The sequence below is a fragment of the Mesoplodon bidens genome (assembly GCF_964165515.1).
Source record: "Mesoplodon bidens genome assembly, chromosome: 7".
Classification (NCBI taxonomy): Eukaryota; Metazoa; Chordata; class Mammalia; order Artiodactyla; family Ziphiidae; genus Mesoplodon; species Mesoplodon bidens.
The window spans coordinates 105419279-105440442 of record NC_138164.1 but is presented as its reverse complement, the minus strand read 5'-3'; the positions used below and the strand labels follow the sequence as shown (position 1 = coordinate 105440442).

At 46.4% G+C, this 21164-nt stretch overlaps 3 protein-coding genes across 6 annotated transcripts in view; 1 reads left to right on the top strand and 2 right to left on the bottom strand.

Moving 5' to 3' along the window:
- Nucleotides 1-324: 324 nt before the first annotated feature.
- LOC308620319 (HIG1 domain family member 1A, mitochondrial-like) lies at nucleotides 325-1614 on the bottom strand. Its single transcript, XM_081239791.1, has one exon. The coding sequence runs from the start codon at nucleotides 1561-1563 to the stop codon at nucleotides 1282-1284; it is 282 nt and encodes a 93-aa protein (XP_081095917.1). The 5' UTR covers nucleotides 1564-1614; the 3' UTR covers nucleotides 325-1281.
- A 1728-nt stretch (nucleotides 1615-3342) lies between these two features.
- MPEG1 (macrophage expressed 1) lies at nucleotides 3343-6527 on the top strand (the record flags this gene model as incomplete). Its single annotated transcript, XM_081239765.1, has 1 exon — nucleotides 3343-6527. One exon carries the CDS (start codon nucleotides 3343-3345, stop codon nucleotides 5494-5496), a length of 2154 nt encoding a protein of 717 aa, XP_081095891.1. The 3' UTR covers nucleotides 5497-6527.
- Nucleotides 6528-8097: 1570 nt separating this feature from the next.
- Nucleotides 8098-21164, bottom strand: part of DTX4 (deltex E3 ubiquitin ligase 4) — a 52541-nt gene continuing 39474 nt past the window's right edge. For 3 of the 4 annotated variants that reach the window (XM_081239768.1, XM_081239769.1, XM_081239766.1), the window contains 3 exons: nucleotides 20165-20326; nucleotides 15114-15203; nucleotides 8098-11507 (listed from right to left, as the gene is read on the bottom strand). In XM_081239768.1, coding sequence (XP_081095894.1) covers nucleotides 11274-11507; nucleotides 15114-15203; nucleotides 20165-20326 — 486 coding nt within the window. In that variant the 3' untranslated portion in view covers nucleotides 8098-11273. The remainder of the gene's footprint in view (nucleotides 11508-15113; nucleotides 15204-20164; nucleotides 20327-21164) is intronic. The other variant, XM_081239767.1, reaches the window with a different exon arrangement.

Here is a 21164-nt window from a genome sequence, read left to right as displayed (position 1 = left end):
AACTAGCCCTGAAACAGTTTGAAGAGAAGTATCTGGATATTTCAACAGACTTACTGGAAGTACTCAAGGGCTTTCAACTCTAATTTTTCTAATTCTAGGATCACTTTACTGAGCTATAAATTTATAACTAACTGATTTATAAATTAACCAGGACATCCTGTACAGAGGCTTGCTTCTCTAGCCAAGTAGAAAATGGACACTGGTTCATAAATTAATCCCTCTTGAATGTAAGTGAATTCCCCAGAGCATGATAACTGAGGCATGAATAGACCCAGAATGTGGTATTTCTGGGCTCACAGAATACTATCAAGGTTGTTTTTTTTTTTTATGTGTTCACTTACTTTAATAACACTACATTTACCATGTTATCACCATGGAATGTAAATTCAGGTTAGACGAGAGAATTTCACAAGTACAACAAAGCATTCTGTAGTATACCAAAGTTTGTATAGTGTCTGACCAAACCAGCTTGCTCATAAATCACTTCCATTACAGGCAATTTATTTAGTTTAACATTTATGATTCTTTCAGAGAAAATAAACAGACTGCACACATTTAAAAAGTATTTTTCATTTACCTTTGCATTAGCACTTGAAATACACATTTCTATTTCAAAATGCCATTTAAAAATTATTCTAATATAACAGCAGCAAACTATAATTCTGCAATTACAAAACAGCTAAACGGGGATCTACAGTTAAGTTATTCTCATGTTTACAACTATGATTCTGAAACAGATACTACTTCAAAGCAGCTGTTACCAGCTCTTTAGGTTTGGTTTAAAAACACACACATAGTTGCTGGGAGGTTTATAATTATTCCGTGCAGTGTTCTGAAAGGGTCCTTCAAGAGCCAACCAGACCTTAAAAACAGTACTCAGTCCACAAGGCAGTCAGAAAGAGTTAAATTAACTGGGGTAAATAGGATTCCTACATTACATCAAAAGCATATGATATTCTGCAACAACTGGGAGCATTTTCAGGTTTGGCATGTTGTCCTCTTTACAAGTAATTTTATCAGAAGAGTTTAAGAAGGTGGACACTGTACCACTATCAAATGCATTTAAAAGTGACATGTTTTTCTGCTAATCTGACTCCCCTGAATGACCTAGCGAGTGAACTAGTCACTAGGCAAATCAAGCCTACAAGAAAGGAAGCCAATATTCAAATTACTATGTTATTGTCCGACCCACAGAATTTATTTTTAACATAAACATATAACCTCAATATGAGATGTCTAAGTAAAGCAAGCACCACCAAGACCAAGACAGCATCTCCTCTTCTAAGGTTTAGGTTTTGCCCAGAATTCTTGATACATGGAATAGCCCATACCAAGAGTCATTGCTCCCACAACAAAGCCTTGGGCTGCCACGCGCATGTGGATCAGGTGAACAGACATTTTAGTATTGCCCCTGCTCTTCAATTTATATAATCCATGTGCAACGATTGCTGCAAAACCTGCCACTCCAATGGGGACAAATGGTGCCTCTCTAGCTTTTCGGATAAGTTTAGATCCCTGATCTTCATCATATGAAGAAAGAGAAACATCTGTGTCACTTGACATAGTGATTGAAGAATCTTCAGACAACTGCACGACGTCGCAGGCTCCTACCGGCTTCTCCAAGGTTTTTTTTTTAAATTTATTTTATTCAAGTAGAGTTGATTTACAATTTTGTGTTAATTTCTACTATACAGCAAAGTGATTCAGATATATATATATATATGTATATTTTCTTTTTCATATTCTTTTCCAATATGGTTTATCACAGGATACTGAATATAGTTCCCTGTGCTATACAGTAGGACCTTGTTGTTTATCCATCCTATATATAATAGTTTGCATCTGCTAATCCCAAACTCCAATCCATCCTTCCCCCACTCCCCCTCCCCCTTGGGAACCACAAGTCTGTTCTCTCTGTCTGTGAGTCTGTGTCTGTTTCATAGATAAATTCATTTGTGTCGTATATTAGGTTCCACATATAAGTGATATCATATGGTATTTATTGATCTCTGTCTGACTTACCTCACTTAGTATGATAATCTCTAGGTCCATCCACATTGCTGCAAATAGCATGATTTCATTCTTTTTATGGCTGAGTAGTATTCCATTGTATGTATGTTCCACATCTTCTTTACCCATTCATCTGTCAATGGACATTTAGGCTGTTTCCATGTCCTGGCTATTGTAAATAGTGCTGCAATGAACAGTGGGGTGCATGTATCTTTTTGAATTAGAGTTTTCTCCAGATAATATGCCCAGGAGTGGGATTGCAGGATCATATGGCAGCTCTACATCAAGGTTTGAATAACTAGTGATGCTCAGCCTGTGAAGCTAGGCAACTGGCCTCATTATTTCTGAAAACACTTGTCAGCTGCATCAATGACAATCTGTGGTAATTCAGTTCCTTGAAACCTTCTTTCCAGAATGCATACAGGTGACCTGTACATTGAAACATGACTTTTTCAGTCTCAGCACTGCATCTGTTTCATGGTATGATTTGGGGAGCCATAAGGGTGAAATTGGGAGTTTCCATTAACTCCTCTGGATTCCCTGGTTCCCACTAAGTGTACTAGTTGTCCCAAAGAATTGACAGAGCTGGGCTTCAATTAAACCTGGTTCTAGATCAATGGGCCTGGAAACACTGCTCTAAATTATGGGGTTTAATAGACTTAACATTAGCGTACAGAAGCAAATTCAGGAAATTATCTTCTCCTAATAATATAATAAATGAATTGTTGCTTTAAAAAATTGAGTAATGAGGAGCCCCATTCATTTTTACGCACCTATCCTGGTTACATGCACTTAACAATGGAATGAAAAAATTGAAGTTATAATAGTAGGTACCAGCTTATTGCCAACTGTACACACAGGAAAAGGAAACTGGTATTGAAGTCCCAGAAGAGAGTAGTCAGGGAAAAGCTGAAACATCAAGAGAGTGAACAGAAAACAAAACCAAAGCTTTCTTTCAAAGCTGGAAAACTCTCCTGGGGGTAAAAGCAAAGTGTGTGGTTGCACTTTTTCTGAGTGCCCACTACTGCAGAATAACCAGTCCTGGGGGAGGTTGGGGGCAGTTAGGGTAGTTAACTGGTAAGGGTATAGGGCTAAGTTTGCATATCTAGTACAACACAACTTTTTAAACGTCCTGATGGACCTTAATATTCAATCGACTCTCATTTCCCCATTTTACCATTAGATTAGCCTAAAGAGGAACTAGTGGCTTTAGGAGAACTGCTGAACTTTTTGTTTCAGCAACGGCTTTCTTTCCCATCAGTTCAGTCTGCCCCAAGCTTGCTGGCTGCTACTTAGTGCTAGTGTGTCAGGCTGGGTGGGGCTGTCTGAGCCATGACCAGCTTCAGGGGTGCCATCCTTATCTGGGCAGTGGCAGCATGGGCTAAAATGAACAAATCTCTGGGAGACACAGATGAGGATGGGTTTCAAAAATGCAAGAATACCTTAAAACTACCTGTTCTGGCAGTCTTACCTGGAGGTGGCTGGGATAATCTGCGGAATGTGGACATGGGACGGGTGATGAGCTTGACTTACACCCACTGCAGGACCACAGAGGATGGACAGTACATCGTCCCTGATGAGGTCTTTACCATTCCCCAGAAAGAGAGCAACCTGGAGATGAACTCAAAAATCCTGGAGTCCTGGGAGAATTACCAGAGTAGCACCTCTTACTCCATCAACATGGAGCTCTCCCTTTTTTCCAAAGTCAACGGCAAGTTCTCCCCTGAGTTCCAGAGGATGAAGACCCATCAGGTGAAGGACCAAGCTGTAACTACCCAGGTTCAGGTAAGAAACCTGGTCTACACAGTCAAAATCAACCCAGATGCAGAGCTAAGCTGGGGGTTTAAGAAGGAGCTCATGGACATCTCTGAGCGTCTGGAGAACAACCAGACACGGATGGCCACCTACTTGGCGGAACTGCTGGTCCTCAACTATGGTACCCATGTCATCACCAGTGTGGATGCAGGGGCTGCTCTCATTCAGGAGGACCACATCAGATCTTCCTTGCTCCAGGACAGCCAGAGCAGCCGCAGTGCAGTGACAGCGTCCGCTGGAATCACCTTCCTAAACATCGTGAACTTCAAATTTGAGGAGAACCACACCTCCCAGAACGCCTTCACCAAGAGCTACCTCTCCAACCGAACCAACTCCAGGGTGCAAAGCATTGGAGGGCTTCCTTTTTACCCAGGCATCACCCTCCAGGCCTGGCAGCAGGGCATCACCAACCACCTGGTGGCCATGGACCGAGCTGGCCTGCCTCTGTATTTCTTCATCAACCCTGACAGGCTGCCTGACTTGCCAGGACCCTTGGTGAAAAAGCTGTCTAAGACAGTGGAAACTGCTGTGAGATGCTATTACACATTCAACACTTACCCCGGCTGCACAGATATCAACTCGCCCAACTTCAATTTCCAGGCCAACATTGATGACGGCTCTTGCGAGGGGAAAATGACCAATTTCTCCTTTGGTGGGGTTTACCAGGAATGCACCCAGTTCTCAGGGAATGAGGTTGTCCAACTCTGCCGAAACTTGGAGCAGAGGAATCCACTCACTGGCGATTTCTCCTGCCCCTCTGGCTACACCCCAGTCCAGCTGCTATCCCAGACCCATGAGGAGGGTTACAACCACCTCGAGTGTCCACGGAAGTGTACCCTCCTCATCTTCTGCAAGACGGTGTGTGAAGATGTCTTCCGGGTGGCCAAGGCAGAATTTAGGGCTTTTTGGTGCGTGGCCAGTGGCCAAGTACCTGAAAACTCAGGACTACTTTTTGGTGGCCTCTTCAGCGGTAAGAGCATCAACCCTTTGACAAATGCACAGTCATGCCCAGCTGGCTATTTTCCATTGAGACTTTTTGAAAACCTCAAGGTATGTGCCTCTCAGGACTATGAGTTGGGATATAGGTTTTCCGTCCCATTTGGTGGGTTCTTTAGCTGTGCCGTTGGGAACCCCTTGGTGGATTCTGCCACGTACAAAGATTTAAGGGCACCTTCTCTAAAAAAGTGTCCGGGGGGTTTCAGCCAACACCTAGCCCTCATCAGTGATGGGTGCCAAGTGTCTTACTGCGTCAAAGCCGGGCTTTTTACAGGAGGGTCTCTGCCTCCCGTCAGGCTCCCACCTTATACCCAACCACCCCTCATGAGTCAGGCTGCCACCAACACTGTCATAGTGACTAATCTTGAGACTGCAAGCTCCTGGATTAAAGATTCCCAGACCCACCAGTGGAGGCTTGGAGAGCCTCTCGAGCTTCGCAGGGCCATGAAGGTCATCCATGGGGATGGTAGTGGTCTGTCTGGAGGGGCCGCAGCCGGGGTCACACTGGGGGTCACCACCGTCCTGGCAGCTGTCATTGCCCTGGCCATCTATGGCACCCGGAAGTACAAGAAGAGGGGATACCAGGTGGTCCAAGACGAGAGGGAGAGTTTGGTTAGAGACACGGCCGTGAATGGAGACGCCCTTGACCAAGAACAGGTGCAGAGTCCAGCCTAGGCTCTCCTAGGAAACTATTTCTCTTGTCTGCAGCCAGAGCTTCAAGCATGTCTTTCATTTTTTCTTTCCACTTCTGCTTTCCTAAGTATTGATGTGGCAAATGCAACAAAAGGCAGGTAAAACTTTGTGACTTTCTTTGGTCTTTGGGCCAGAAAATGAATAGAGCTACGTGGACAAAGTTGGGGGAGGAGTTGGAGAACAGATGCGACTTTTTAAGCAAAAGTCCTCCTGGAGCCTAAAACACGAGGGAGTTGTCTTTTCTCTACCTGCATCATTAAGTATCTTCACCTGAATGCCCATGTGTAAAAAGAGAGGAGAGAGAATGTTGATATTTGAATTTGAAGACGCATTTAATCTGAGGTCAGCCATGGTTTCCAGTTCACGAGCTCTAAGAATTTATGCCTTTACGTGTTACCCTCCCACCATTTTCTGTTTTTAAAAAGCTGTCTGGATTTCATGCTCCTGGAGGCGGACAGAGCCCCCAGAAGACACGGGAGGTCCTGCTTGGCTATTGCTTTTCAGCTTTGAGGGTTCTGCATTGATGAACTGTGTCATCTCCTCTGGGTCCTCTCAACATCATCTGAACCGAGAGATGGTGCCTATACTAGGCCCACTTTCTCCAACTTCACCACAGTTAAGACTTACTGAGACGAGGCCACTCTTGGACTTCAGACTAGTGTCATAAAGTCCTCAGAAAACATTTTAACATATTAACTTCTATTAGGAGGTCAAGGGAGAAGGGATGGTTTGGAGACCAGGAGTGAGTGAAGAAAGGGTAAAAACTAGAAAAGATTCTGGTGCTCATGGGAAATTGAAATTCTTACCCACAACCAGCTACTTGGTTTTGTCCTCTTAGCTCATCATTAATGGGCAAAGAAAGGAGCTGCAGGTTTGGATAGATCAAGCATTACCATCTCATTTTCTGTTACCAAGGTACAATCCCTTTCTCTTCCATGGATGGCCATTCCCCTTTCAGGTCCTCCCATCACATGCACACACACCCTCGAACACACACACACACACCACACACACAAACACACACACACACCACACTCCAACAAGAAGTCTGCATTTTTCTGGGGGTGGGAGATAAGAAAAACTCAAGAAGTCAAAGTAAGCCCACACCTAAGTGTCACTTCATCCCTAAAACCTAAACGGAATAAAAAATACCAATGATGTCCCCTACCCTTATTTATTTATTTTTTTCCAGCAGAAAGGGGGTTGACATGATCAAATCAATTCTTTTAAATGAAACGAAAAAGGCATCCAATGTCATTTGTGACACATTTATTTCAGTTCCAGGCTGACTTCCCTGGGACATCTAGCATGACACATGATTGTTACTTGGCGGTTGGGGCTTTGCCCAATTTTCAAAAGTCTCACCTAATTGTAATTATTAGGGTGAATCTGTTAATATTCTTCTGCAACATTTTTTAGAGTTACATATTTCTTCACCAAATCAAATGTCATTGGTGAGTTATCTTTTATGAAGGATAATTTGTCCTGTCCTCATTAACATTCACAGTCAAGAGTTTAGGCTTATATTAGGTCCTTCTTCTGAGGAGCTTGAAGCATCCCAGACGGTGGGGAGATGGGAGGGGGCGTCACACATTCATCTCGCACTGTGATACAGGGAAGTGATTCACAGAATTTGAGTCATGCTCTCAGCCAGAGACACTGATTTCTACAACCTCTCTACCAAACCCCTGCTTCTTAAGCATTAACATGTTCTCCTTAAGCTCTGGGTGTTTTGTGGGTATGTTTCAGCCAAGCTAACCACTTTCCTGCCAATACTGACTTCCCCGTGAATTCTTTGAAGATTACTGAGTCAGAGAGACCAAGTATAGCTAAAGCCTCCCAGACTTTTAATGCACTAACTGCCCGTTGAAATGAAAAGTTCTTCACCAACTTATATTTCTAACAACGTTGCACATAAATATGCATTAAAATGTGTACTTAAGGAATACTCTGTCCGACTGTTCATCCACAGGAAATCAGAATGAGGGAGTCTGCGGCTTACATTCATCAATTCACTTTACAAAATCAGAACCTCCATGAGGGGTTCACAGGCTCTGCTTTCAGAATCCTGCTTTCCTGACTGGCTGGCTCAGGCTGGCATCTGCGGAAAAACTAACCACACTCCACAGACTATCAGAAATAGAGACACACTTGGGTGACAAAGGCGGCTTTGCAATTGCATTGTATTTTTGTGATCTCATTAGTATCGAGATGATCAATATTAAACATGTATTTGAAAAACAACAGCCTGTAAACTATTGAAACATACACGATATTGTAGTCAGGTGAAGGGAACTTTAAGAAGCAAACGTTCATGGCTTTTAAGACGGTCTTTCCCCCACAGTTTCACTTACTTACTTCCCCTGCCACATGGTCTGTTCCTTTAGAGGAACAAGAAGTCAAGCTAGGTAACTTGGTCAAACGTGTGGGTAGAAAAGATGTGAAAAACTTAGAAAAAGGGACTATCCCGTTCAGTGGACGGGCTTGTGCTTGCTTACGGACTTGGGGAGGTAACCCAAATGCCTCACAGGTCGGTGTACTGGTCTACAGAAAGCAGGTTGACGGCAATTTCGTGGTTGTTCGTTTACCATTTATTGTTCTGCACATACATCTCATGAGCACCAGGTGGCGATGTCCTCTCACAGAGCAACACCAAGGACTTCAAAACACGCTGGTTTCAAACAATGATTTGCAACAGGACATTCACCTGCCCTCTCCCAGACCCACCTCCTCCCCACTCCCCATCAATGCCAGTGGCCACAAACAAGGAAAGAGGACAGGGTCCTTTCTTGTACCACACGGGAACTTCCCCCAATCCTCTCATGCCCACAACAGTGCAATACCAGGACGAGCACTTTTGACCAAGTATAAAACCACAGAGAAGTCCAAGCTTTACAAAAGGGGGATGAAAACACAAAGGCACACACAACTACACATGCACAATTCATCTTTTAAGGGATGAGCATATAACAAGGTTTGTCTCCAATCCCATGTGTCATCCCTGGAGACTCAGGAAGGGAGAAACTAGGCTGCTGGTGCTAAGACGATGAAAGGAAAGGCATGAAATTCCCTGCACGGGGCAGGGAACACAGCAGGGCTTCCGGTGGGCGAACTTCCTGTGTCAAAGTGATGGATGCACAGGGCCTCTGCTGGCGGGGGTTCTCACCGAACCCGAGACTGTACCTTTCCAGGTTGGCACAAGGGAGAGGGCAAAGGAATGCCTCCCGCCTTGCCTGACACAGTGTTAGAAAGGAAGTTTAAGATTCCTTCTTCTGAGAAGGTCCCACAAAAAAGAGCAGCATGAGGATGAGGTAGCCCCTACTGAGCCTCCTTAGAGAGCAAGAGACACGGGGCACCGATACTATCAGCGCCCTAGGGGGGGAAAGGCTTGAAGGTACGAAGATGAACTCTCAAAGGGGTATTGCCCCTGGCACACTGCCTGCCTTACACGTTCCCTGCATCCTCTTCTTTCTGCTCTTGGCCGTCCCCTTCTCCACCCACACCTTCTTCTGCCTGATCCAGGGAAATCAATCTCTCCCCACGGCCCTCTGCCGGTTGTCAAAGCATTCTGCTTTCTTTCCCATCTCCTACTGCACAGCTCTATCTACCCGCTGACGCTCAGTCTGCTTCCTCATCCTCTGTGGGTGAGGAACCCAGTGGATACTTGACAAGGGTGCTGAATGAAGGTAGGGATGGTACTAGGCTTATAATGTGGCTCATCTCTGGCACGGCGTAGCCTTAGCCTGGCCAAGGGCATGGACGTGACATCAAAAGCTGCAGCGATGTCTCTTCCATTGAGTTCAGATGTTTCCTTCCCCACTGTGGCAGGAAACTGCCCCACGGTGCGGTGAACTCAGGCCCTGGTCTGCTGGTGAGATAAATGACTGATGAGCGAGACTGGAGCTCAACCAGCAGGAACAATTCCTCCTGTCAGAGCTCTCTCTGCTGGAGCCGATTGACTCCCCTATAGCCATTTGGAAAAGGAGGGGAGCGTGACCCCGAAGCTGGGTGACACCCAGGTGAGCCCACTGGCCACCCGACAGTCAAAACGTCTGCAGGCCTAAGAGCAAGCAGCTCGGAGCCCACTCTCAGAAAAGCTTGGCTTCTGCTTCTAACTTAAATACCATTTTTGAAGTTTCTTCCATTTCCATCTTTCTAGCATCGAAAACCTTCCACATACTATGAATATATATGCATATATATACGTCAAACCCCCCAAACATGAGGTATATAAATTCAAATTAGTATCCAGAGGAACTTCCCCCAAACACGTAGTTCAAAGAACCCACTTTCAAAGGGAGGGTTGGGTTTCCCTTCTTGGTCCCCCTTCTCTCTTCCCTGACACGCAATCCCTTCCTTAATGGGAGCTGAAGGGAATGTCAGGGAGGGGATAGACAGGGTCTTGGGACACAACCCAGACGCAGGTTGGACTGGACCCTAATGTGGCCCCAATCCTGCTGGGAATGGGCTAGAGTCTCCCTCACGCTCTGGGTCATCCTGTAATCGATGAGGGAGGTGAGGGGCCCAGCACCACCTCCGGGCTCTGATTAGCAATTGTGCACGGAGACAGATTGAAGCCCTCGTAGTCTGGCTCAGATCTCATCTTGAAAGAGATATACGAAGGAGTCAGTCCAGCCCTCAGCTTACACATCTTCCCAAGCATAGTTCTGTCTTCTTCTGGGTCCAAGTTTACTATGGGATAGGCTGGCAAAGGGTGAGGCAAGTCAAGGGCCCACAGCCTGGCTGTTTCATCCCCATCAGAATGGGGGTTTGACATCTTGCAAAACAGAGTGTGAGAACACGATGGGACCCTCCACCAACCCGGCCCAGCAGTGCACACACACGCAGACACGCACATGCACATACACATATATGCACGCACACAGATGGCACAGAGCCCAGCCTGGGCTCCACTCACAGTGACTGGATGAAACTCATGGAATCTTTGAGCTGGTCTGGGATGAGTTGGGAAGAAGGCTATGGGCTCCTCTCCCTGAGGACTGTTCAGATGCTAAGTTGGATGCAGGCTCGGGTCTGATCAGAAAGGGGCCCGGAGACATCGTGGGATGCTGCCCCAGAGAGGAATCCCAGAGCCTATCCATCTGGATGCCTCTTTGGACAGGCCAAAGGTGGGAGGAGGAGGGAGGGCCCGGAGAAGCCAGGGCGATGATGAGAGCTGAGCCTGCTCCCAGGAGCCTGTGCCACCCTGACCCTCTTGGCAAGAAGTGCTTCCCTGCTGTACACCGAGGCACGGATTTCTGACGTCACAGCAGTTTCGCGGTTCACCACTTTGCCCCGCGGTCTTGCACAGTGAGAGCCCCTTACCTCCAGCAGAGGAGAGAAAAGCGGAAACTCCGCTCTCAAAGCAGAGCGGAAGCAGCAAGAAGCCAGCTGAGGCATGAACCTCCGGCTTCACAAGGCCAGGATAAGGAGTGCCCATACCCTAAGCGTGCTGCCCGTCCCCCCTGCTTAGGGGGGTGAGGGGGGTCCCTGCCTACCCAGCACCGAAAACTCCATGGGAACAGACTGAGGATGGCCCTCATCCCACGTCCCCTTTGCGTTGGATGAGGTTTGTGGATGACACCACCTTGTTCATTCTGGCTGCTCCCCCCAGCCTGGGGCTGGGAGGGATGGGGGGTGGAGACAGGACAGGAGGGGAGGCAGGGAGTTGGGAGGGCATGGTGCCAACTTCCACCTTGACTCTCCCCACTTCCTGACCTGTGGTCCCATGGCCTCTCCCACCCCAAAGCCCCTCCAGTTCAGTCCTTCTCCTGGGCAGCACTGTCCTCAGAAATGCCCTGGGCAGCCAGTTCAGCCAGCACATTATCCAGGTAATTGGCATCTGGGTAGCCGTGGCCAGTGAGATTAGAGCCAAACTCTGTCTTGTGATGGACCTCGTTCCAGATGACGGTATCTGACTCGCCCGTGGTGCTGGACGTACCGATGGCAAAGATGAGACGGCGATCCCAGGCCACAAGCAGCAGCTTCAGGACCTAAGAGAAAAGGCAGGAGATCAGAGTCAGGCATTCAGTGGTGGTCAAAGACCATCCCTTGGGAAGTGGAGAGTCCTCCCAAGGCTCCTAGCCCCTCCTGCATCGTGATGCCCTAAGCAGCACAGTGAATAGAAAGGGATTTGGAAATGGAGTCAGGGACCTGCAGGTTAAGTCTTGACTCTGTCATTGACTAACTGTGTGACCGTGGACAAGTTACATCACCTCTCTGAGCTTTAATTTCCTTACTTATAAAATGGCAATGGTACACTTTATTCCTGAAGGTTGTGTGCAGCTTAGGGAGCACTATGTGAAAAGCACTTTCACAGTAGTGCCTGGCACACCTACTCAACAAATGTTAGGTGCGAGCGTCATAGCTGCATTTGATTTTTTTTTTTTTTTTTTTTTGCGTTATGTGGGTCTCTCACTGTTGTGACTTCTCCCGTTGCAGACCACAGGCTCCGGACATGCAGGCTCAGCGGCCATGGCTCACGGGCCCAGCCGCTCTGCGGCACGTGGGATCTTCCCGGACCGGGGCACGAACCCTCGTCCCCTGCATCGGCAGGCGGACTCTCAACCACTGTGCCACCAGGGAAGCCCTATAGCTGCATTTCAAAAGCTGGGATCTAGGCATCCAAGGTACTTATGATCTGAGATCTTCTGAGCTATGCCCTCCCCCTGCCATCACCACCACCTGAATGTGGTATTAATTGATCCACAGCTAAAGTTGTAGAATATCTCTCCAGGGACATGGTGGAAGCGTTTTGACCTCTTCCAGGCTCTTTCATATTTATTTTCTCATCTGATCCTCAGAGCCACCCTTTGAGGCAGGTCTGGCAGGTACTAATATTATCTCTATTTTATAGGTGAGGCTCAGAGACGTGTTAGGGCTTGCAGAATGTTCTAATTCAGCTGCATTAGAAAAATCTTTGTTAAGATGAATGCCTGACACCCTGACCAGCATGAAGAAGGCACTTGATAAAAATGCATTGGGTTCAGGGCTTCCCTGGTGGCGCAGTGGTTGAGAGTCCGCCTGCCGATGCAGGGGACACGGGTTCGTGCCCCGGTCCGGGAAGATCCCACGTGCCGTGGAGCGGCTGGGCCCGTGAGCCATGGCCGCTGAGCCTGCGAGTCCGGAGCCTGTGCTCCGCAATGGGAGAGGCCACAACAATGAGAGGCCCACGTACTGCAAAAAACAAACAAACAAAAAAACAAACAAACAAAAAATGCATTGGGTTCAAAACTGAATGAGTATAACCATGGTGTGAGCTGGAGGTGGGGAATCTTAATAGTAATAAGAGTAGCAGGCGTTGAAACTAAGAGTTACCATTTCCTGCGTGTTTACTTACTAAGTGCCAGGCACTGGGTCATGTAATGGTTATAATAATTGGCTAAGACAGGATGCTCATTATCCCTTCTCTGCAGAAGAGGAAACAGGCTCAGAAGACAAAAGATTTGCCTTGGTCATGTAGCTAGAAAGTGCCAGAGGGGGCCTTGAATTCAGGACTGCTCGACTTTCCCATCCCTGGTCTCAGTCATGTCTCTGTTGACTCTCAGGTGGGGATCAGTACAGGTTTCATGGAGGAGGCTGCTACCGAGCTGATCTCAGAGAGAGGGGAGGATATGAGGTATATTAATAGAGTAGGACGTATAGACGCTGGAAATACATATCATCCAAGGCGTGGATACTTAAGATTGCTGCCACCACGCTGGGCATTTTACAAACGCTACCTTCATTTAATTCTTACAACATCCTGTCCATAGCTAGAAATGATCACCATTCTTTTATAGATTAAGTCAACTTTATGTCAGTTCCCACAGCTGGTAAATGGCAGAGCTAGGATTTGAACCCAGGCTCGTCTGGCTCCAAGGCCCATGCTCTTATTACTTTGCTCTGCAAAGGAGCCCAAGGTTAGCATCTGGGAACAGCAGACAGGAGGGATAAGGGTGAGGAATTGGTGAGAGGGGACCCACACTGTAGTAGGTCTTTTATGTCAAGCAGAGAAGACTGTCCTTGTAAAGAAGGAAGGGAAAGCCATCCTAACAACTTTGTATTGCTTTCTCTCACTTTATTTCTGTTAAGCAAGGAGAGTGATGCCAGAAACTGTGTTTCAGGATTACTGTTCTGGTGACAGATAACTAGGTTGGCGGTGGCAGGGTGAGAAAAGGATTCAAGCGGTTTGGAGGGCAGTGCAGGGAGAAATGTGTGGTTCAGAGCCAGAGTCCAAGACGTTCATGTGTCCAATTTGGTCCCAGGGATACAGAGTATGTCATTAACATGAAGAGGGAGGCCTGGCAGAGGAGCAACTCTTGGCAAGAGGATTCTAATTTTAACTGCAGGACTTGATGGTGGAGATGTTTAGCCAGCAGTTGGAGCTGTAGATCTCGAGCGTAGAGACGTGGCTGTTCAGGGCAAACAGGTATCAGCACTGGCCCTGACTCCTAATCTGGGAACACTGAACTGGGCACCTCTTTAGGATGATGTGGTTGATCCTCTTATTGTCCCAAACTATCTGATTCTTCCCCTCTGAGAGACTATAGCCACACTCTTTGCCAAGGGGCCTCCCTGTAGGCAGGGCACCAGCTCCTTGTCTGGCTTGTCCGTGACTTGCTGGGGCCTATGAAAGGTGAGTGGAAGTAACAAGCTTCCAGGAGCAGCTTTAATGGGATTGTACACTCCTGCTTGGATTCTCTCTTGGTCCTCTGCCTCATTCCATGGGAAGGGGATGGACCACGGAAGGGCTGCTCCTTTGACCTGGATTCCAGAACAGGAAGCCACGTGGAGCAGATGAAAGCTGACCCATAGCAGCAACTGAGACACAGCCACTAACATGCAAAGTACATGAGAAATAAACAGTGGTTGAAGGAAGCCACTGAGATTTAGAGGTTGTTTGTTACGCAGCATGACCTAGAGAAAGCTAACAAAGGCACGCCTCTTGTTCAATAAATCAATGGTTCTTTTCACTTTTGAGATCAGGGAATGTTTTGAAAATTCAATGATTTTCTGGCCTTATCCACAGGAAAATGAACATGAAATTTTAATTCTAATTTTAGAGTTCATAGAACCACTGAAGCCTCACCGGGGATCACTAAGAATCCAGAAACCCAGTGATGTTTCCCTCTACTCTTTTGGGGAACATCAAAGTATTCATTAAAAAACAAATAAACAAATAAAATTCCACAAATTAAGATCCCTGCCCCAGAGCAGTGCTTCTCAAGCTTTAATATACTGCCCGATCACTTGGGATCTTGTTAAAATGAAGTAGGTTCTAAGGTTCTGCATTGATAGCAAACTCTTAGGTGTTGTCACTGGTGCTGGTCCCAGGACCTGCCATTAGGCAGCAAAGCTCTAGAGGAAGGATCCTAACATAGATGAATTATTGCCAGTAAAATCCAAGAGAGGAAAAAGCCAAAAGCCCAGGCCCCACCACCAGGCAAAAATAAAATTCTAAACATATACATCCTACCTCTAGTTGACTTGATTATGACTTTGCTACATGGGCATCTAGAGTTACAAGAGACCCAGTTCTGTTTAGCATCGTACTGAGCCAACTTGAGGCCCTAAGAGACAAGTAAATTCCTCAGCCCTACACTGAAACCTGCTCTCACCTTTCTCCCTTTCTCGCTGTCTGGAAGGTAACAGTGTCGTGGGAAGCCACGGGCGCTGAAACTTTTCCCAGGATTTGGGTGTTCTGGCCCCTGAAAGCAGAAAAAAAAAGAGAGCAAAGAGCATTTTTCAATATCTTTTGGATGCAGGGGGTGCAGGCTGTGACTGATTCAAATAATGATGAATACTAAAGGCCACAGAGTCTAGACAGAGAACAGACCCAAACAGCGGTGGGAGTAGTGGTTTAACACATACTCGAGTCCTTGGACCTGGCTGTGGACCCAGAGCTGCTGCCCCCCAGCTGTGTTAGCTGGAGCTGCTCTCCCTTGGGGTGTTAATTCCCCACCCCTTAAATAAGGAAGATGTGGGATTCTCACCTTGTGGGACCGTTATGAATGTTAAGGCGCACATTCAGAGCTCAGCAGCTGTTTTATCACCTCCATCATCATCTATTCTGGCTCTTTTGTTTTACAAAAGAGGAAAACTGCGGCCCCAGAGGTTAAATGACTTCCGTTATGTTAATGGCTTTGCCAAAACTTAAGCCCAGGTTTCCTGAAGCATACTCTGGACTTTTTTAACCTCTAAACTACTCAAAATAACTTAAGTGCCTGTGAGCTTTGAGCCAAGAGCCATGCGATCAGAATTATCTGAATGATTCTTGGGGATTTTCTCCTTTGTCCTCATGGGTTTTGGTTTGTCTTCTTATTTAACAATATACGTTGGCATATTCACGACTAAAAGTCTTCTGACATTTCAACTGTCATCATCCAATACCCCTATTAAGCAAGCGGTCTCAAGCCACCAGGTGGGAAAGAAACTGAAGCAGAATTTAGCCAAAAAACAAGGCTTCCTAATCAGGGTTCAGAATGGTCTACAGGTCCCTTTGAGAAGCTCATGAAAAATGAGGGATTTTCTCCCAGGAACAATGCACATATTTTCCCCCTACACACAATGTTTGTCTATAATTTCTGAGCACCCCTGGCCCCCCTCAGAGTCTGTGAAACCCTGTTTTCAAATCCCGTCTAGACGAAGCCAATATAACATTGATAATTCCACACAGCTCCTGGTGCAAGCTCTCACACCGTAGATCAGTAACCGTATCCTGGCTGAACAAATGAATGAGCGAGTGAATGCAGGAATGAATGAATGAATGACAAAACTTCAAGAAAACACAGATTTTCCATTTTCTCTTACTATGGACGACAGTTCCAAAAATGATTTAAAAATTATGTGATTAAAACAATCTTTTTTAATAGCATGGTTCAGGATCATGTACGATTTTGCAAACTGAACAGCATGATGAGTACAGTGGAGTCTCAGAGAAGGGAAAGATCACAGGGAACGGAAGAAAGAGGCAACAGTGTCTTCTGGGAGATGCGGGACTTGAGGGTTCTGAGTTTCACATTCTTCTGAAATCACATTTACAACATTCCCACGGCCACGGCTGTTTCTAAGCCAGGCTGGACGGCTGATGGCCGATTCTCACCACGGTTCTTATGAAATCACATTTACAACATTCCCACGGCCACGGCTGTTTCTAAGCCAGGCTGGACGGCTGATGGCCGATGCTCACCACGGTTCTGCCCGCTCCTCTCCTGCCCGGGACTTGCCTGTTACGCGGCCAACACAGACACCTGCTTGGCACCAGCCCAGCAAGGCTGTGTGCTCGCTGCACGGTGCTAAGCTCAGCAGTCACGACTCTGCCTTGGCCCCGCTCAGAGCGTCTCCCCCAGAGAATCATCGTCTGCAGTGAAGGCAGAGCTTAAAGGGCCTCACTCCTCATGAAAGCCCAAGCCTGTGTGGTCCCTGAGGTCTCCAGGAATGGACTTTGCCCTGAGGGTTCTGCTACCGACTCTCACGGGTGGTCTACGGAATGGCTGTAAGGACAGTGCACGGATGCATTTCCCTTGACACAAGCTTGGGTTTTCCTAAGGAAGCCATGGCACCTCCAGAGGCAGAAGGTGGGCACCTCTCTACCCTAGTGCAGGCTCCCCATTCTTTGGTCCTGGAGTCCGGGAACAGAGAACATCCTCCAAAGTGGTTGCCCCACCCTGACTTTGCCCACGTCAGTCTGGCCTACTTCCCACCAAGGCCATTGGCTGTTTCTGGGGACGCCCATATTCTCATTCTTGTCCCTATTATACCACCACCCCACCCCCCGGCAGCCCTAGAATCATTCCAGAAGTCTCACTTGCCCTCACATCCAACCGTATCTCCCTGGTCCCGGCCCCTCCCTTTTTCATTCCTGGAAGCTAAATTCTCGCAGTGGTCTAATGGGTCTGTCAGGTCACCCCCCCACTCTTTTGCCAGACTGGCCTTCCTAAAGCATCTTCCCAACCACACGACTTCCCATAATCCCACCCAATGCCTGACCACCTTCAGGGACCCCCGCCACCAGCCTGTCAAGGAGAATCTACAGCCTTCACCCTGGTGTTGGAGGCCTCCTGACCTGGCCACAGCCTCCCTTCTCTGCCCGCTCTTTCATATCCTCCTTTCTCCCTCCTCCTGTCGCCTACTTTGGCAAACCTTAACCCAAATTAAACTCTTCCTTATGGGCCTTCCACACCCCCTCTTTCTCTCCCTTGGTGACTCTGTTGTGTCCTCCAACTAAAAACACTCTCCTCCATCTTTTCATGTCTTTCCTCTACTAGTGAGTACCCTGCCCCCAGAAAGTCTCCTCCAACCCTCCCAGACGGACAGACATAGGCCCTCTTCCTTACCCTGACATGTAAGATACTCATTAATGGTGGAGACCAGGTCCTGAGCACCTTGGTTCTGTACCCTGGACCACAATATGCACATATAAACATTATCACCCATCTTTACAAAACCCCCGCACATTAGCTTCTCGGCTGCGCAGATAAAGACACAGGGCTCAGGAAGGTCAAGGGGTCAAGGTCCAAAATCACCAGCTAAGGAGGAATCAGCCAGGAATTGGAAGACAGGTCCTGTCAGACTTTGAAGGCCTTGTGTTGTCTTTGTCCACCCTGCTTCCCACAGCTTGTATCAGTGCTGCACATCAGTTTTTACTCTATAGTTTAGTGACGTATATTTATTTCTGCCTGACTGGTTGATATGTCCTTCAAAGAAGAACCATGTTTTCTTATTCAATTTTTTACAGACTATTACATCTCCCTGTTTTATTTCTTCCTTATCTCACTAGAAGGGGGACTTCAGGGAAGCAAGCACTGTTTGTTTAGCTCCCCATTCTTTCTCTAGCATCTAGAACACGTCTGGTCCCCTGTCCACACTCAAATGTTTGTTAAACAAAAGACAAAATGGAAGAAGGCAAGGAGGAAGGAGGAAAAGAGGGTAAACAAATAAATATTTGTTAAATAAATGAATCCAGTGAACACCCTAAACGTTTAGAAAAATCGGCAATGTGTGAAGGAAGGGACACATGTGTATTTACTGCCAGGAAAATTGTTCAATTTGTTCCTTAGGGCTGTCTTTTGAAGAATCAAAAGAAATGTCCACAAAAGTCAAGGACTATCTATCAAATTACAAATGCAAATACCATTTGACAAAAAAAAAAATCCACTTCTAGAAAATTATTCTACAGATATACTCACATGTGTGCAAGGTTATTCATGACAGCATTTTGTTGTAGCAAAAGATTGGAAACAATCCACATGCCCATCCAATGGAGATGGCTGAATATAAATTATGGTACATTTATCCAAGGGATGATTATGCAAAGCTAAGAAAGAATGTGGAAGTTCTCTCTATACTGACATGGAAAGATCTACAGACTATATTGTTCATTGAAAATGCAGGGTGCGTCCATGTCCTGGCTATTGTAAATAGTGCTGCAATGAACATTGTGATACATGTGGGAAGCAGCAACATAGCACAGGGAGATCAGCTGGGTGCTTCCACGACCTAGAGGGGTGGGCTGGGGAGGGTGGAAGGGAGGCTCAAGAGGGAGGGGATATAGGGACATATGTACGCATATGGCTGATTCACTTTGTTGTACAACAGAAACTAACACAGCATTGTGAAGCAGTTATACTCCAATAAAGATCTATACAAAAAAGAAAGTGCAGGGTGCAGAACAATATGTCTGATATGTCACCCTTTGTGTAAAGATGGGAGGAGTGGATGAAGTCTTTGTTGCAAATGCACAAAGAACCCTGAAAGGATACATAAGAAAGTGAGAACAGTGGCGGAGAGTTGGGGAGGGTGAGACTGGGTAGATGGGGGACCAGAGTGGGAAGGAGACTTTTCATAGCATAACATGGTCTTAGCATCTCTGGCTGCTATAACAAAATAACATAAACTGGGTGGCTTGTAAACAACAGAAATTCATTTTTCACAGTTCTAGAGTCTGGGAAGTTCAAGATCAAGGTGTCGGCTGATTCAGTGTCTGGTGAGACACCACCACATAAATTGTTTGGTTTCACAGGTTCACAGCTGGAGAGGAATTGGTCTCCGGATGAATTCTACTTTGAGTCTCACCCTATCTAATGTAGATGATATTTAGATAAGACTTTGGACTTAAACTTTAAAGTGGGTGCTGGAATGTGTTAAGATTTGGGGGCTATTGGGATGGAATGAATGTATTTTGTGTGCGGGAAGGACATGAATTTGGGGAGGCCACGGGTGGAGAGCTGTAGATTGAAAGTCTGGGTCCCCCCCCATAAATTATTATGTTGAAATCTAATCCCCAATGTGATGGCATTAGGGGGTGCGGGGGGTCCCTTGGTGGGTGATTAGGTTATGAAGATGAAGCCATCCTGAATGGGATTCGTGCCCTTATGAAAGAGATGCCAGAGAGGCTCCTCATCCCTTCTGCCATGTGAGGACACAGTAAGAAGACGGTGTACAAACCAGGAGGCGGGCTGCCACCAGACACTGAACCTGCTGGCATCTCAGTCTTGAACTTCTCATCCTCCAGAACAGTGAGACATAAGTTTCTGTTGTTCAAAAGTCATTCAGTCTGTGGGGTGTTTTGTTGGTTTGTTACAGTAGCGTGAATGGACTAAAGACAAACATTTACTGGCAAACATTTGAACTTCAAATGATAAAAGCCAGTGGCTAAGGGTGGGCTCACCTGAATGCCAGGGGGGATGCTGTAGATGATCCGGATGGTTTTGCAGTCTGGGTGGCCAGGCAGAGAGTGGGGAATGAGGTGATACTCCATCTTCCCTGGAGGCTGGGTACCTGTCTTCACCCCATAAATGGTCTTACAGGTTGGACACTGCAAACTCCCATCCTGAAGAGACAAGGTCAGAATAGGAAACAGTTTTAGTAATGACCTTCCCACCCAACCCCAAAAGGTACCAGAGATAAAGGACTGGGGTCGGGGGCAAAATGCACCCAAATGAGTAACAGACCTGAGTTGCCCCCCTGCCTGGCTACTGAGGCCATTGAAAGCTGAAGCCTTCTCCAAGATAAGAGGAGGAAACAACATAATAAAGGCCATATATGACAAACCCACAGCCAGCATCGTCCTCAATGGTGAAAAACTGAAACCATTTCCACTAAGATCAGGAACAAGACAAGGTTGCCCACTCTCACCACTCTTATTCAACCTAGTTTTGGAAGTTTTAGCCACAGCAATCAGAGAAGAAAAGGAAATAAAAGGAATCCAAATCGGAAAAGGAGAAGTAAAGCTGTCGCTCTTTGCAGATGACATGATACTATACATAGAGAATCCTAAAGATGCTACCAGAAAACTACTAGAGCTAATCAATGAATTTGGTAAAGTTGCAGGATACAAAATTAATGCACAGAAATCTCTGGCATTCCTATATACTAATGATGAAAAATCTGAAAGTGAAATCAAGGAAACACTCCCATTTACCATTGCAACAAAAAGAATAAAATACCTAGGAATAAACCTACCTAAGGAGACAAAAGACCTGTATGCAGAAAATTATAAGACACTGATGAAAGAAATTAAAGAGGATACAAATAGATGGAGAGATGTACCACGTTCTTGGATTGGAAGAATCAACATTGTGAAAATGACTCTACTACCCAAAGCAATCTACAGATTCAATGCAATCCCTATCAAACTAACACTGGCATTTTTCACAGAACGAGAACAA